Source organism: Telmatherina bonti, assembly GCF_933228915.1.
Source record: "Telmatherina bonti genome assembly, chromosome: 3".
NCBI lineage: Eukaryota > Metazoa > Chordata > Actinopteri > Atheriniformes > Telmatherinidae > Telmatherina > Telmatherina bonti.
Window position 1 is genome coordinate 13,160,822 of NC_136621.1, and position 16,061 is coordinate 13,176,882.

Sequence of the window (16,061 nt, forward strand, 5' to 3'; positions counted from 1 at the left end):
GCATTGTTAGTTCTTGCATATTTTCACGCAGAGTGTAGAACACCATGCACTCTGCAAAGTGCAATAAAACCGTGTAATGCACAGATCTGAGTTGTTTAATCTGCTTATACCATGGTCACTCACAGTAAACATGTTAAAACCATGCTTTAAAGACCAGCTAAATATGTTTTAAGGTTAGAAATGATTTTCTATTGGCCTCAATGTGGTTTTCATGCTTAGCAACTGTTGTAAAGAGAGATGGAATGCATAATTATGAGATTTTGTTCAGGTACCAGACAAGTGAATCCATCCAACAAGATGAAAATTGAAATAACAAGAAGAAATAAAAACCAGCTCAACCGCCAGCTGCACAGCTATCCAGCCTATGTCTCTGCTTACTCTACAATGCAATTGTACAGTACAAGGGTTTACAACACCCAGATCATACCGTTTCAACTGAGAGCAAGCAGAGACTGGCCCATAAATGCAAGGCGTATCGAACACAGTCCAAAGACAACAAATGCCACGAGCGCTATTTAAAGGCCTCCAAATCCAGGTCTATTTGACCAATGGTGCCAAATTAAAATATTTCAAATAAAACGTCGTCTTTACATGAATAAATCTTGACAAATAACAGGACAAGTACTAAAAGTAATATTATCCGACTTTCCTCGCAAACAAAAGATCTTTTTTACCCCAAATTTTTCATTTCCCATGAAGACTTGCGGCACCTACCCGGAAGTAAGAATACAGCCCCGAACACAAAAATCGTCTCTATCAGTGTTTTCTCATGATTTCGGAAAAAAACGTGTCTTGAAAAATAATAGCCATGATAAATAAAAACATTGTCAACCGAGGTTTCCGTTTCCTCTGCTACGTTAAACGGAAATGACGACTAGTTGGTTTGGTTTGGCGATGGAGCGAATTAGCCGAGCAGCTAAGACAGTAGAAGGAAGGTAGCGGACATTTAGATTGGCGCCCATTTCCCCAAATGCCGCCGCAGTTGTGGTGATATTTCCAAACAAAAAGCAGAGAAGCGTCATTTAACAGGAGCACTTACACAACAGCTAGCATGGCCGCATGGCTTAAAACAGTTGGAGCTCCGAACATGTTGACAATAATCACGAGGCTGAAGTTAGCTTCCGAGTCGCAGTATGTGTAAAGGGCAATTCCACTGAATTTTTCGGAAACTAGACCACATTAGACCAGGTCCTGACAAAAATCCACTATACTTACACTCTTCAAACCTGGACAGAAATATTCCACATACTATGCAGATTCGTGAAAACATAGTGTGAAACCTTTATTTGTGGAAATGCACATTAGGCTTGTTTCATTATATTTTTGGCATCTGCACCACATTAAACAAGGTCCTGAAAAAACAAAACAAAACTACAACATTTAGACACCCCAGACATTAAAACACAATGTCAAACAGCAGTTTTAAACAAAGCTTTATTTTCCTTGTCAAAGTGGTATTACATGAAATTCTCATGTTGCACAAATCCAATGTTAGGTACTTTTTTTCTTCTTCTTCTTCTTCTTTTTATTTTTTTATTTTTTACCACAGACATAGAAAAGAAAGCAAATTGAACAAGATCACTTCAGAATAAACTGGACAATTGAAGTTGTATAATTGTATTTTCTGGTCATTTCTGATTGGATCAGAATACCCATGAATGTACTGTTTCTCATACAAGGGTATGGTAACCCTGGGATACTTCAAGGCATTCCAGGAGATACTTGAATTTTCCTTCAAGATCTATGTATTTTTTTCTTTAAAACATTCTTTATTAAATTTATATAAATATATTTCAAAGTTTTAATATATTTCAGTAAATGTTAGTGTAAATTTATAAACTGAATTTAAATTTACATTTACACCTTTTCATTCCTCCCAAAATCCCACATTCTGACATGACTTGAACCCCACTTGTTATGAGCCGTCATACTTATCGCATAAACAATAACATGCTGGCTAATGGGAGCTTGAGAAGTATTATTTGCCTAACCGCAAAAAATAAACAAAAAACTAAACATTAGTAATGGACCAAGCCTTATTCCAAATTGTATTAAATTGATTTCATTCTTCAAAATTCTACACACAGTACCCCAATATGACAAAGTGAAAAATTTATTGTTGAGATTTGCACATATTTATTCAAAATTAAAAAAAAACTACGAAATCACATGTACATAAGTATTCACAGTCTTTGCTTAATACTTTGTTGATCCACATTTCGTAGCAAATACAGATAGATAGATAGATAGATAGATAGATTATCTTTTTTTTATTTTTTTTATTTATTATCTTTTTTTTTTAGCATAACCGCAAATGACCACCTCTGTTTGCGAACTCTTTGCTTTTGCTGTTATTTTGTATTTTCATTGACACAATTACTGAAACAATTTCCTGTTTGTAACGACATATATGACAAAATCATGGCCAATCTTTCCAAAATACTCGACAACAGGCTGATGTTTTTAATCAGAAATGGTTGTAATTCGCTCATATGACCACCTGGTGGCAGCATTTAGCTATGAATCAAGAGTCTCCGCCCCTTTAATTTCGCGTCATTGCGTACGCGGAAGTAAACAGTCGGCTTTCTGCTCACGTTTTTTCTGCCACTTAATCAGTAAAAAAAAGTGCTTTTGTACATGAGTGTGTTTAGTTCTTAGGATTACACAGATGTCGGTCCCTTCAGCAGAAGATCTGGTCAGATACTGGGAGAGGTCAGTCAGCAACACACGCTTCCTGCAGCTTCCTGCCCTTCAACTTGTTCAGAAATCCGGTTTTCTGTGGACTCCGACCATCAGTCATCCTCAGTAGATATTTATTTGTGAACAGTGACGAGACCAGTGAAAACGGCTCGAGCTCATTTAAAGCTTGTACTTAAATGATACAGCTCTAATCTGGATTTTACAGTAATTTATTTTAATATTGTTCTAGTTTCAGTAATATGAAAAACTTCTCTTTCTAGCAACATCACTGTACATTTTTCACTCACACATACTGATTTTTCTGTATTTGTTGTCATTTTAAACTCATTGAAACAAATCTGGAGGAAAGCAAAACTATAATAGCACATGTATGTTGTAAATAAGAAATCACAGTGAACACCCCCAGTGAAAAGACCCACAGTGAAAAAAAAAGAAAACAAACAAAAGAAACTATGCTAAGCAAAGCATCTTCTGGCTGAAATATTTCCATCTGAAGTCCAGCTAAGTTTTGTTTTGAACTGGTAATTATGGAGGTTGTCTGATGCAGCACCCTATCATCCTACTCGCTTAGATCGTAGTTTTAATCTTTGGAAGCCTGTGTTAAAAAACAAAGTTTGTTACTGATTAATAACACAGTTGTAATAATAAGCAAAATGAGCCATTGGTGCCATTTTTGGGGTTTTTCCTCTTTTCATTGTGCAGAGCATCACCTGCAGTTGGAGAAAGCAGAGCTCAGACTGCTTGTGTGGAAGAAACAACCTTGACAACTTAACAGTTTGGGCACCATGTGTAATTTGCATGGGATGGAAGGAAATAATACATCAAGAAGATTCAAAAGTTACATTTTAGTTAGTGTTTGCTGCTTGCTTATGACGGCTGCATTCCTAGAATCAGGAAAAAGCTGAGTCAGACCTATTTTAATGCTGTCTGTTATAGTTTTGGTAAAACTCTAGGGAACTATAAATGCTCTGTGTTGTCGGGGACCAAGACCTTGTTGCTGAGAACACAGAGTTTGGGGCGCTATACCTGCTGGTATATGACTTTAAGTGTACTGTCATGTTTGAATAAATCCCCAACACAAACAGCCTCATATCACCACACGTCCTTCCTCCCCTACAGGTCCAATATTTGTGTTCCTCTTTTACTGTCTGACCCTCCCCTGATGGGGGTTTCTTTGCAGCATTTTGATTGTGAAGGCCAGATTCAGCCTCCTCCTTGCTGTTCATGTAGAGATGCATTCATGCTGGTCGTTTTTATTCACTCATTTTCTGCATTGGAGGCGAGTTTCTGTCTTTCTGTCATTGGATGGTCCTGATGCGAGCCAGATCCATGACAGCATGTGATGGTTCTAAAAGCCTCTAGGATTTAATTTCTCGAGGTCTTTCAGACTGACTGAGCTTTATGTCTTCAGCTGATTAAAAACTGAGGAATTCATATCTGCTTGTGTCCTGATGCAGCGAGCAGGAAAGTCTGAGACAGCAGGTGGTGGAGGACGATACCGAGGACTGGCAGAGGAGCCTGGACTTCTCGGACCTGGAGAGGGTCGGTGGGGTGGACCTTTCCTTCATCAAAGGAGATGATGTCAACGCTTGCGCCCAGCTAGTTGTCCTCAGTTACCCTGATCTAGAGGTGAGCTGACACAGTCACACCTGGAAACATCTGTTGGGCTGATGCCTGTCTAACCCTACTGGTGACCATGAGGAACAGCTGCAGTATGGACCGGAAACAATTTCTATGACATTTTTCTATCAGAAGTACAGAAGAAGAAATGTAAAATGTCCCCCGCCGCTCTTATTTGGACTCAGCAGTTCGGATAATAAATGAATGAATGGAATATAAAATGTTATCTATCAGTATTTAGTGACATTTTATTGCCTACTGAGCTCATCTGATGTTAGCAGGTAAATGAAAAAACACTCCTACTCGAGGTGGGATTTATTTCAACTGGTGGAGCTGCTGCTACACGTAGAGACTGCTTTGTTTGTTTGTTTGTTTGCCAGTAGTTTTTTTGTCCCCTGTAGCTTCACACAATAATACAGTTTCTTTTATTAAACAGGTGAACCTTATGGTCTAATGGTAAAAGATACCTCTCTTGAATACGCTGGATTATATGCTGCCGTAGTTAATTAGATCAAAATGTGACTTCAGTAGTTTCTGTACTGTTTGTGTTTCTCTGAACATTTTCTTTCTATTATGTAAAGCACATTGGATTGCTGTTCTATACAATATGCTCTATATAACAACCACAAAAAAAGGAGATTATTATGAAAAGATTCAGTCAGATTTCTGCGCCCTCGTAGAGCCGCTGATGTGGACCTTTATTTTTTACACTCAGAAAAAGCTCCATAAGTTTTCATGGCTGTGTCATTAGTTGAGAAAGTGTTTGGCAAGATGCGTCCTGAAAAATGACTTCATCACCAAACTTCTCTTCAAATGGTGGAACGAAAAAATGTCTTTGATTTTAGGTAATGCTACTTAACCAGATGTGGATCCCAGTTCATCAGTCACTGTGGAAGTCGTTTCTCTGTTTCATTGGACTGGAACCAAAAGAAAAACAAAGTTTCAGCATCAGCTGCTTGTCCAGTGCAGATTAGTGATCTTCATCCCATCATCCACAGTCTACGATGGCTTCTCTTTAACAGACTCTAACCTTGTTTTGATGATTGTTTGCCTCCATTTGCATTTTGTTTTATTTTCTTACAGTTAAGTCACAAACACCATGATTGGTTGATTCTCATCTATTTACGTTTTCTGTCCTGACGCTTTGGCGCCTTCCTCCATCGAGCTGCATGTTTTCGTTCGTTCTTACTCCAGATTTTAGATACAGTTGACCAGCATCTCGTTGATAGATGACCTCCTTGAAACAGTTTTAACAACGTTCTCGTCATTTCAGCTGTAAGCCGTCCTGTTTTCCTGTCAGTCAGCAGCTGGAACATCTCATTCCCCTCTACAAATGCTGTCTTCACTGGAGACTCTTCTGCATATTCAGACTTGTGGAGCTCTTTGTTTTTAGAAATGCAAATTACAAGCTGATGCAATATTTTTCTTCTCTGTGGATTTTCTTTATTTTTAGGTTTGACTTACAAAACCTGGTTGTTCAGACAGTTTTGTCTGGTTGTAATGACTGTATTTTTGCCATTGGTTGTAGAAAATGTCTGTTGTGCTAGGATGAATGGATTGCATTCCTCACACACAGCATCTTTCTGACAAGAGAACCAATACATATTCTTCCAATTTTTTGTTGTTTGTAATCTTCAAGATCAAAATCTTCAAACTGGAAAGATACTTTTCAGAATAGCATATTTAATTTCAGTCAAGGGCCTTATCTTTAATTAACCTGTGCCACCCCTGCATTTTCGTGTTTTCAACGTTTTCAATAGAATAAAAAGACTAATTTCACAAGTGAGAGCTTTAAGCTTAATTTAACTCAAGGATGTCTAGTTAACCCTGGCTTTTTTTTTTTTTTAAAGTGATCTTCACCATTCAGCTTTTTAAAGATTTTATTCAATATTTTCCACAAATGTTCTATTTTTCAAGCAGCTCCTGCTAGCTTTGATAAAGGCTTGGTTGTGTGTGATGTACGGTAGCCGAGGTACTGTAGAAAAGGAGTTTTATCGTGATGAGAGAGCTGTGACAGCTTGTGTGCCAGAAAGCTGCTGCTACTGGTCTCCTGGACCCTGCTGAAACTCCACAGGACACCAGGAAGATCATCATGGGAAAAATGTTTACCTGCTCTGCTGCTGCTTAAAAATAGAAGCGAGGGGCAGAAAGGTGTAGCATGCCACCAATGTGTTTGTAAAGTACTGACTTAGAATGGTATAATTTATTCTAAACGCCTCTTACATGCCGTCCTGTGGAACAGAAATGACGTCGTCTTTTTGCTCCAAGGTTTAATGCATCAGGAAATTATATCTTAAGGAAACATATATTCTCGTCAGTTCATGAAATTATGGGAATTCAACCTCATATGAACAACAGCGAATCACATACAGCTGCAAGGTAAAGTGTGTGAATCAGTTGGGATAACTTGGATTTCTGCTTGAATTGGTCATAAAATAAGTTCTGATCTTTTTCTCAACAGCCTGCTTTAATTAATACGGCACCAAAGTGAAATGTTCTTATGTTTTTTAAAGCACAACATGCAAACATTCACAGTGCAGGGTGGGAAAAGCATGTGAACCCAAAGGCCAACGACTTCCTCAAGCTTTAACTGGAGCCGGGAGGCAGCCAACCCGGTGTCTGTTCCTGTTTTTATCACTTCAGGAACATTGTCAAGCTGAGACCAGTTGTTTCTCCATCTGAGTTGGAGATGATCGTTCATTCCTTCATCTCCACCTGGCTCGACTACTGTAATTCTACCTTTACCCGCCTATACAAAAATTTGATGCGCCGTCTTCAGGTTGTCCAAAATGCCGCTCCAAGGCTCCTCATTAGATCATCAAAATTCACCCCGTCACTCCCCTACTAATCCGGCTGCACTGGCTCCCTATTACTTATAGAGTACAGAGTATTTTTCAAAAGTACAGGTATCTATATAAATCATAATTATAAGGGTTTGGTGATAAGTATAATAAATACAAATGAATGTAGAGTAAACATATTCATGATGTGGATAGAGGTGTACTTGAAGATTTGTATTATAGATAATTAAATATATAGGTTGATATCCAATTATAAGTAAGCATATTTTTTGTATTTTTTGTAAATTAATTGTTTACATGATAGGATGTAATATGAATTGACATTACATGCATGCATTTACTTATGTAAAAATGGATATAAAGAGATGATTTTGAATATCTAAATACCTTGTATTCCAGGATTGTACTGAAATATTGATGTGCTGTGTAACTTTTTACAAGTTTTTGTTTTGATATAATTGCGCCGGACCCCAGGAAGAGTAGTTGTAGCTTGCTACGGCTAATGGGGATCCTTAATAAACTAAACTAAACTAAACTAAACTAAATTAAAGAGTACAATTCAAAATCCTGGTTTTAACTTGTAGAGCCCTAACCAATCGCCTGGCTATATTAGAGACCTTTTAACGCCATACGTTCCCAGCAGGTCTCTGAGATCTGCTGACCAGGGTCTGCTGGCGGTTTTACATACACGGTTTAAAACAAAATGAGACAGAGTCTTTGCAGCAGTGGCCCCCGCTTTATGGAACTCCCTTCCTCTCAGCGTGAGATCGCCTGAGTCGTGATCTCTTTTAAAAAGCAGCTCAAGACATATCTTTTTAATCTTGCTTACACTTAGTTTTATTTTTATGTTTTTTCTTGATGTTTTGTTTTTATGTTTTAATGTTTTGTGTTTTGTTGTGAAGTGCTTTGAGATTTTTATCTTGAAAGGCGCTATATAAATAAACCTTTACTTACTTACTTACTTTGTCCAATCAACGTGATCAGGTTGGAGGTGTTGGTTAAGCTCCCCTTCACTACAAAAACACATCGGTTGTGAGTTTGCTATTCTCAAGAAGCATTGCCTGATATGAAACAAAAGAACTCCAGAAAAACAAAGAAAACATTAATCAAGAATGGAGTTTATAGGGGGACACCGTGGACAAAACCGCTGCTGACCAAAAAACATTGCTGCATGTTTAAAGTTTGCAAAAGAGAAGCTGGATCTTCCACAGGACTACTGGCTAAATGTTCTGTGCACAGACAAAACCAGAATGGAGTTGTTTGGAAGGAACACACAATGCTATGTGGGGGGAAGAAAGTTCACAGCACATGAACATCAAAACGTCATTCTAACTGTGAAGTATGGTGGAGGGAGCATCATGGTTGGGGTCTGCTTTCCTGCCACTGGGCCTGGATGGATTGCTGGAAAACTTTTAACCATCTCTATGTCAACTAAAGGTCAACAGAGGAGAGATGATGCAACAGGACGACGAAACAAAGCATAGAAGTAGCTCAACAACATAAAGGCTTCAACAGAGGAAAATACGGCTTCTAGAGTGGCCCAGTCAAAGTCCTGACCTCAACCCAGTTAAGATGCTGTGGCTTGACCTCCAGAGAGCGATTCACATCAAACATCCAAAGAATGTTGCTGATATAAAAAGGTTTTGCAAAAAGGTCAGAAATTAATCTTGTGCAAGTGATCTGCAACCACAGGAAACGTTTGGTTGAGTTTATTGCTGCCAAAGGAGGGTCAACCAGTTGTTGAAGGTTCACATAGTTTTCCCACCCTGCCCTGTGAAAGTTTGCGTGTGTGTTAAATAAAAATGTGAAAACATTTTTTTGTGCAGTGTCATTGAAAGCAGACTGTGTCAGTTGTTGTAACTTAGATGAATATAAGAAATCCAGTAAATCCTGGAACTTGAGTCAGGTTGAGGTCAAGACTGAGACTGGATCAGTCTTGCATCACCTTCCTTCTATTCTATTTCAGCTAATCTGTTATAAATCTGCTTTGTTTGGGATCATTGTCGTGTTGCACAAGCCGCATGGTGGCACAGCAAGAGGGTTGCTGGTTCGAGCCTCCTTGGCATTGCTTTAACACACACCTGTATGCTCCAGGTCTGCAAACTGCCAAAAACTCTGGTTTACACACATGGCTTTAGTGTATTTGAGCAGCTGCATCTGGTTGTCAGTGGTAATCTTGACAGAGAGATTGTAGCCGTATATAATATGAATCGTGTTGTTGTTCATTTGAGCTTGTAATGACCTCATTTTAAGACCTGGTAATGGACAAATTCTTACTTTTTTTATTATCTTATGACTTTTAAAAAGTAAAAAATGACAGAACTTGAAAGTTTACTTTAACACTGCAGTTTGTTTGCACCTTTTAATAAAGTATCAGATGTTTCATTTTGTTCGCTGTTAATTGTGCAGCTTATGTTTGTGTGGATGTGAATTCACCCAAGGCAAGGATTAAATGAATGTGAAGTTCATGAATCCTGACAGTTTGACTCACAGTGCTTCAGTCTGGATTGTGGATGTATTATCTAAACCCAGTGCAATGTTTGCACTGTTTCTGCTCCCTCCTGTCAGGTTCTGTATGAGGACAGTCAGATGGTGACCCTGACAGCCCCCTACATCGCTGGGTTCCTGGCTTTCAGAGAAACTCCTTTCCTCCTGGAGGCTTTACAGCGTCTAAAGACAAGCCAGCCTGCACTCATGCCTCAGGTTGGTGCCCCATCACAGATATCCATTAGTTTATCCAAAGATATGAGAAACCCCGAATTATTTTAATGTCATATGATGAGCTATTTTATTTGTCAAATTCCAGGTATTATATTTGTTTATATGCAAGGTGCTTTGTTGAAAAGAGTATTTTGAAACAAGTTGGTTCTTTGAAGAATAAAAAGCGAGGCAGCTAGCATGCTAGCAGTGGAAGGATGATCAATATTTAGCAATTGTGGATATCTATCTGTCTGCCTGTCTGTCTGTCTGTCTAGCTTGAGAGGTACTGCAACGAAGAAAGGGTGATACTGCCTAAAGATATGTGTGCCAAGCTGTGGCATCATGTTCAAAAAGACTTGAGGCTGCAATTGCTACGAAATGTGGATCAACAAAGTATTAAGCAACGACTGTGAATACTTATGTACATGTGATTTCGTAGTTTTTTATTTTGAATAAATTTGTGCAAATCTCAACAATAACTTTTTCACTCTGTCATATTAGGGTTTTGTGTGTAGAATTTTGAGGAATGAAATTAATTTAATACAATTTGGAATAAGGCTGTAACACAACAAAATGTGGAAAAAGTGTAGCGCTGTGAATTCTTTCTGGATGCACTGTAAACTTAATTATATTTATAGTTGTTTTGGTCCATGACTAATGTTTAGTTTTTTGTTTTGTTTATTTTTTCACTGGTGGTGGGGGGTTTTGTGACATAAAAAATGTCTTGAAAACAAAGACAGCACAGCAGGTATATAATAACAGATAAAAATGAGCTGTGCCATTCCAGTCATTGTTAGTTGTATGACAATCTGTCCTGCAAGGATTTCAGTGTGCAAACATGAGGGGTGTATTATATACACATTTTTGTGAAGGGTTGTCTATTTGTTGTATGATATGCTTTGATAGTGTGTTTTCTATCTTGTAGAGTACCGTGTGACTTAAGTATTGAACAGAACTCATGGTTTAATACACTTGATTTAGCCTTATTTAATATAGGAGCATCTTGTTTGATGTGTGTTTCATATTTATTCAGTGGTTAATAGTGGCTTGTCTTTTTACTTATTATCTCATGTCATGTGTTCTCATATGATTATTATCTGTAGCTTTAAGTGTAATGTATCACTTTGGTCCAGTATTTGTTTAAAGTGCTTTACAAAGCTGGATTGGATAGGAATTTGTCTACGAGCGCAACCCTGGAACATCCCTTGTGGTAGCTGCCATTTTTTTTCATTGCTTAATGATACATGGCTCACTGAAAAAAATAGGCAAAGACTGCCTAACTCCAGTGTCATAGTAGAATAAAAAGAATATAACAAGGTAAAATGAACGTTATAACTCAGTGAAACAAATCAGTTTAGTGAAATGAAGAGTTAAAACTATATATATATATATATATATATATATATATATATATATATATATGTATGTATATATGTATGTATATATGTATGTATATATGTATGTATATATATATGTATATATATATATATATGTATGTATATATGTATGTATATATATATGTATATATATATATATATATATATATATATGTATGTATATATATATGTATATATATATATATATATATGTATGTATATATATATGTATATATATATATATATATATATATATGTATGTATATATATATGTATATGTGTATATGTATGTATATATATATATGTATATGTGTATATGTATGTATATATATATATATATATATATATATATATATATATATATGTATATGTGTATATATATGTATATATATGTATGTATATATATATATATATGTATATGTGTATATATATGTATATATATATGCATGTATGTATATATATATATGTATATGTGTATATATATGTATATATATGTATGTATATATATACATATATGTATATGTGTATATATATGTATATATATATGCATGTATGTATATATATATATGTATATGTGTATATATATGTATATATATATGCATATGTGTATATATATATATGTGTATATATATATATATATATATATATATATATGTATATATGTATATATATATATGTATATATGTATATATATATGTATATTTTAACATGTTTACTGTGAGCAGATTAAACAGCTCAGATCTGTGCATTACATGGTTTTATTGCACTTTGCAGAGTGCATGGTGTTCTACACTCTGTGTGAAAATATGCAAGAACTAACAATGCCCCCTCAAACAATTATCTTTCCTCGTCAATTTAAATTGTCTGAAAAAGGCAGGAATTTCTTCAAGAGCTACATGGTGGTTTTATATCAGTTTGGCATACCCATCAGAATTTCATACAAATGAAATGAAATAAAAATGCTTTATTAATCCCCAAAGGGAAATTCAATATTGTACTAGATAATTAACTTGAGGAGGTCTAGTTCCAGAGGCTGATGGCTGCTGGCAAGAATGATCTTCTGTATCTTTCAGTCTTACATTCGACCTGAAGAAGCCTCTCACTGAACACACTTTTTTGTTTCTTCACTGTGTTGTGGAGAGGGTGTGAAGAATCCTCTATCATCTTCATCAGCTTGTGCAGCATTCTTCTTTGCACAATCAGCTCCAGCGGCTCCAGAGTTACTTCAAGTACAGAAGCAGCTTTCTTGATCAGTTTGTTGTTTCTCTTCAGGTCTGTGGTTCTGATGCTTCTTCCCCAGCAGATGGCTGCAAAGCTGACTGCACTCTCCACAACAGACTTCTAAAAGATATGCAACATGTTGGTGCAGATGTTAAATGATCTCAGCTTCCTTAAGAAGTAGAGTCTGCTCGGACCTTTCTTGTAGATGTATTCAGTGTTGCATTAAAGCCCAGATTGTTGTCCAGCTGAACCCCAAGGTACTTGTATTCCTCCACCTACTCCACCTCCTCTCCCAGGATGGAGATGGTGCTGTGTGTTATTGTTCCTCCTGAAGTCAACAATCATCTCTTTTTTGCTGGTATTTAATAGGAGATGATTGTTACCGCACCATTTTACAATCTAACTGACCAGTTGTCTGTACTCTGCTTCTTGTCCATCACTGATACACCCCACAACTGCAAAGTCATCAGAGTATTTCTGCAGATGGCAGGACTCAGAGTTGTATTGGAAGTCTGAGGTGTACAGAGTGAATAGTAATGGCAAGAATGCAGTTCCTTATGATGCACCATTGCTGCTGACCTCAGTCTCAGACACAAAACTTACCAGTCTCACAAACGGGGGTTTGTTTGTGAGGTAGTCATAGATCCAGGTGGTTGTGGAGGTATCCACCTGGAATTTATGGAGCTTCTCACATAACAAAGCAGGTTGAGTGGTATTGAAAGCACTTGAGAAATCAAAGAACATGACCCTCAGAGTGCTGCCTGAATGGTCTAGATAAGAGTGTGCTCTCTGGAGCAGGTAACAAGGCAGAAGGTTTTCCACAGCACTGGGACTCTATTTTGTCTCGGACTGGTGTTAAAGAGGGTGCTTGAGAGTAGGACATAGTTGTTTTAGGTGTTGTTTAGGTCTTGAGGACTCTGGGACTGACCATGTGGACCTGCAGCCTTGTTCTGGTTCAGATTTTCAAGTTGCTTCTTGACCTGATCGTAGGAGACATACAAAGTGGAGGTCTCAGGATGTCCTGATGTGGAGAGAGATGAAGCTGTGCTCTGGTCCATGACTTAGCTGCAGGGCGACAGATTTGAGGTGTGACAGTGAAGTCTTCAGAGATTGCCATGAATGAGTTTGAATGCTGTGTTTGTAGTTGAGCAATAAAAGAGCTGATGACGTTACAGGCAGTGTCTGGTACGGTATCAGGTGTTATACAAACCACTACCAGAATAACACAGGTCTGTCTGACTGACTGACTTACTTATTTACTTACTTACTTACTTACTTACTCATATGTATTTGGAATCATTAAGATGATTTTGGAAACAATTTTATCATTAGAGAAGCAACACAAACCTTTTGTTTAGTTAAATTATATTCAGTAAAGTTCATTCAGCTGCTAGCTTCAGACTACTTTTTGCCCAGCAGGGATCACCAACTCAAGTCCTCGAGGGCCGCTGTCCTGCAGGTATTGCAGTTATTCTCTGCTCCAACACTCCTGATTCAAATGAAGTAGATGCACGACTGCTTGTTGCCAAATTCTTCACTTGAAACAGGTGTGTTACTACAGGGAACCATCCCATTCGTGCAGGACACTGGTCCTCGAGGACCAGAGCTGGTGGTTCTTGAACGAGCTACTCAGGTTGAATTACATTGTTCTTTTTGGTTTCTTCAATAAGAAATGGTGTTATTTATACAGCCTATTAACATTTGGTTGCTAAATTTTTATTTTTTTTTATCATTGTGTTGTAATTTTAGCAATGTTAGCATGCTAACTTTAGCATGTCTGTGTGATATGATTATTAGTATTATATGATAATTGTGTTATATAGGCCTACAGAATTAATCTTGAATGGCTGATGAGGCTGAAGGTTAGTTAATGTTTGGACAGATGAGTATATGGCCATATTTTGATTAACCCTGTAAGTGCTGGACTTTATGTCGCTACCTTCTGAAATAACATCCACAAATACAATCACTTAATGATAGTAGTCATAAAGAGTTTGGATAAATTCTGAAATGCAGTAAGTATTTTTCTCACAATGCCATTTTTCTCTTCTTTTTTGTAGAATATATATTCATAGCAGCATTGCCTGTCACTTTTATTCAGTGTTTACATCGGTTTACTTCTCTCCTTTTCTCCATGCAAACATTTTAGCATCAGATTCTCAGTAAAAATGTCTGCTGTTTGCACAATTTTCTGTTTTGTTGGCATCATCTAACAATATATACACCCACACAAACTTAAGAAGAATAGATGTGCTGTCATGCACGTTATGTTTACATCTAAGATAAAACCATTCAGAAATTTAATGAAAGCCTGAGTCTCCAACATATTCTAAAATAATCCATACTTCTGTGTATTCCAGATTGTAAAGGTCCTGGACTTCCTCAAAGAAAAGATTGTGCATCTCAGTAGGATTTATTCTGGCTCATAAAGTCAACAACAGAGAAGTTTTGAGCCTTTTCTAAAATGATAATATGCACAAATAAAAAATATTTTCTAAAACGATTTCAGTGCATTTCAGTGAAACTTCCCTTCCATCAAAAAAGTGATTAAACTTCCTGAAATGTTGTAAAACCAGCCCAACTTTATGTATGTTAGATAAACTGCAGCCTGTGTGACAAAGCTCCTCTGTTCTCCATCTCACTGTTCCTCAAGCCGTCACCTCTAAATCATCCTCACCCACTCACTTCTGTTCACAACCCACTCTCCGCCCCTGCTCCCTCCCACTCTGTCTCACCATCATTGTGCAGGCAGGTGTGCAGAAACATACACACTTTCACACACCAAATGAACACGCAGTCTGATTTATTTCTATTGACATTAAGTTCTGAATTTGAAGTGAGTTTTCCCGATGACATATGGTTTGCTTCAGAAATACGGCTGTTTTGAATCACCTCTGACTTTGAGACGTTTTATTAATGTGTTGCAACGATCGGGAAGCGGTTCACTCTGCTATCATATGTTGCACATTTAACTTGTCTGGCTGCAGGAGGCAGGAGCATCTCAGGCCATAAACCAAAGATAAACAGAAAAATAGTGAAGAATGGACAAGACGACCTGCATATCTGTCATATGACGCTGCTATCTGCTGTAGTTTTTAATCTCATCCATTCCCTTCAGTAGGATTACTGAATGGAACAAAGACAGAGCATATGCATGTTTATTGCTGTCTTTATGGATTAATTCCTGTTGTTGTGTGTGTGTGTTTTCTTTCTAACAGGTGGTGTTTGTGGACGGGAATGGTCTCTTCCACTACAGAGGTAAAGTGAAAACATACCCGAGACTAACCAAAGGAAATGTTTTGCGCTGCTGCGACGGACTACACAATGTAGTTAAATTAATCTCAATAACCTCAGAAAAAAATGTCTAAAAACCATCTGGAAACATTGTGGACTTGACATTTTCTGTCCTACAGAACAGCTGTGTGTTTTCTGAATAAATGCTCCCTGATATGCTAAAAAGTGTAAATCTTACGTACAACTGCTGAAGACTTAGTTGGAGTATTTCTAGAATTAAAAGGCTAATTTTACAAAGATTTGAAGTTCAAACTTGTGTTTGAACTTTAGAGCACGTTGACAAAGACTCATCAGTCTTTGAATGCATTGAAAAGTAATGAGTCATTGCAGCAGGATGAAAGGTAAGTAG

The 16,061-nt window shown here is 37.3% G+C and overlaps 1 protein-coding gene across 1 annotated transcript in view; it reads left to right on the forward strand.

The window, feature by feature from the left end:
• Window positions 1-2,668: 2,668 nt before the first annotated feature.
• The window catches only part of LOC306775015 (endonuclease V-like), a gene marked incomplete at its 5' end in the record, with an annotated part of 101,689 nt that continues 88,296 nt past the window's right edge, over window positions 2,669-16,061 (forward strand). The window contains 4 exons of the mRNA XM_079265221.1: window positions 2,669-2,712; window positions 4,158-4,329; window positions 9,690-9,824; window positions 15,637-15,676. Coding sequence (XP_079121347.1) covers window positions 2,669-2,712; window positions 4,158-4,329; window positions 9,690-9,824; window positions 15,637-15,676 — 391 coding nt within the window. The remainder of the gene's footprint in view (window positions 2,713-4,157; window positions 4,330-9,689; window positions 9,825-15,636; window positions 15,677-16,061) is intronic.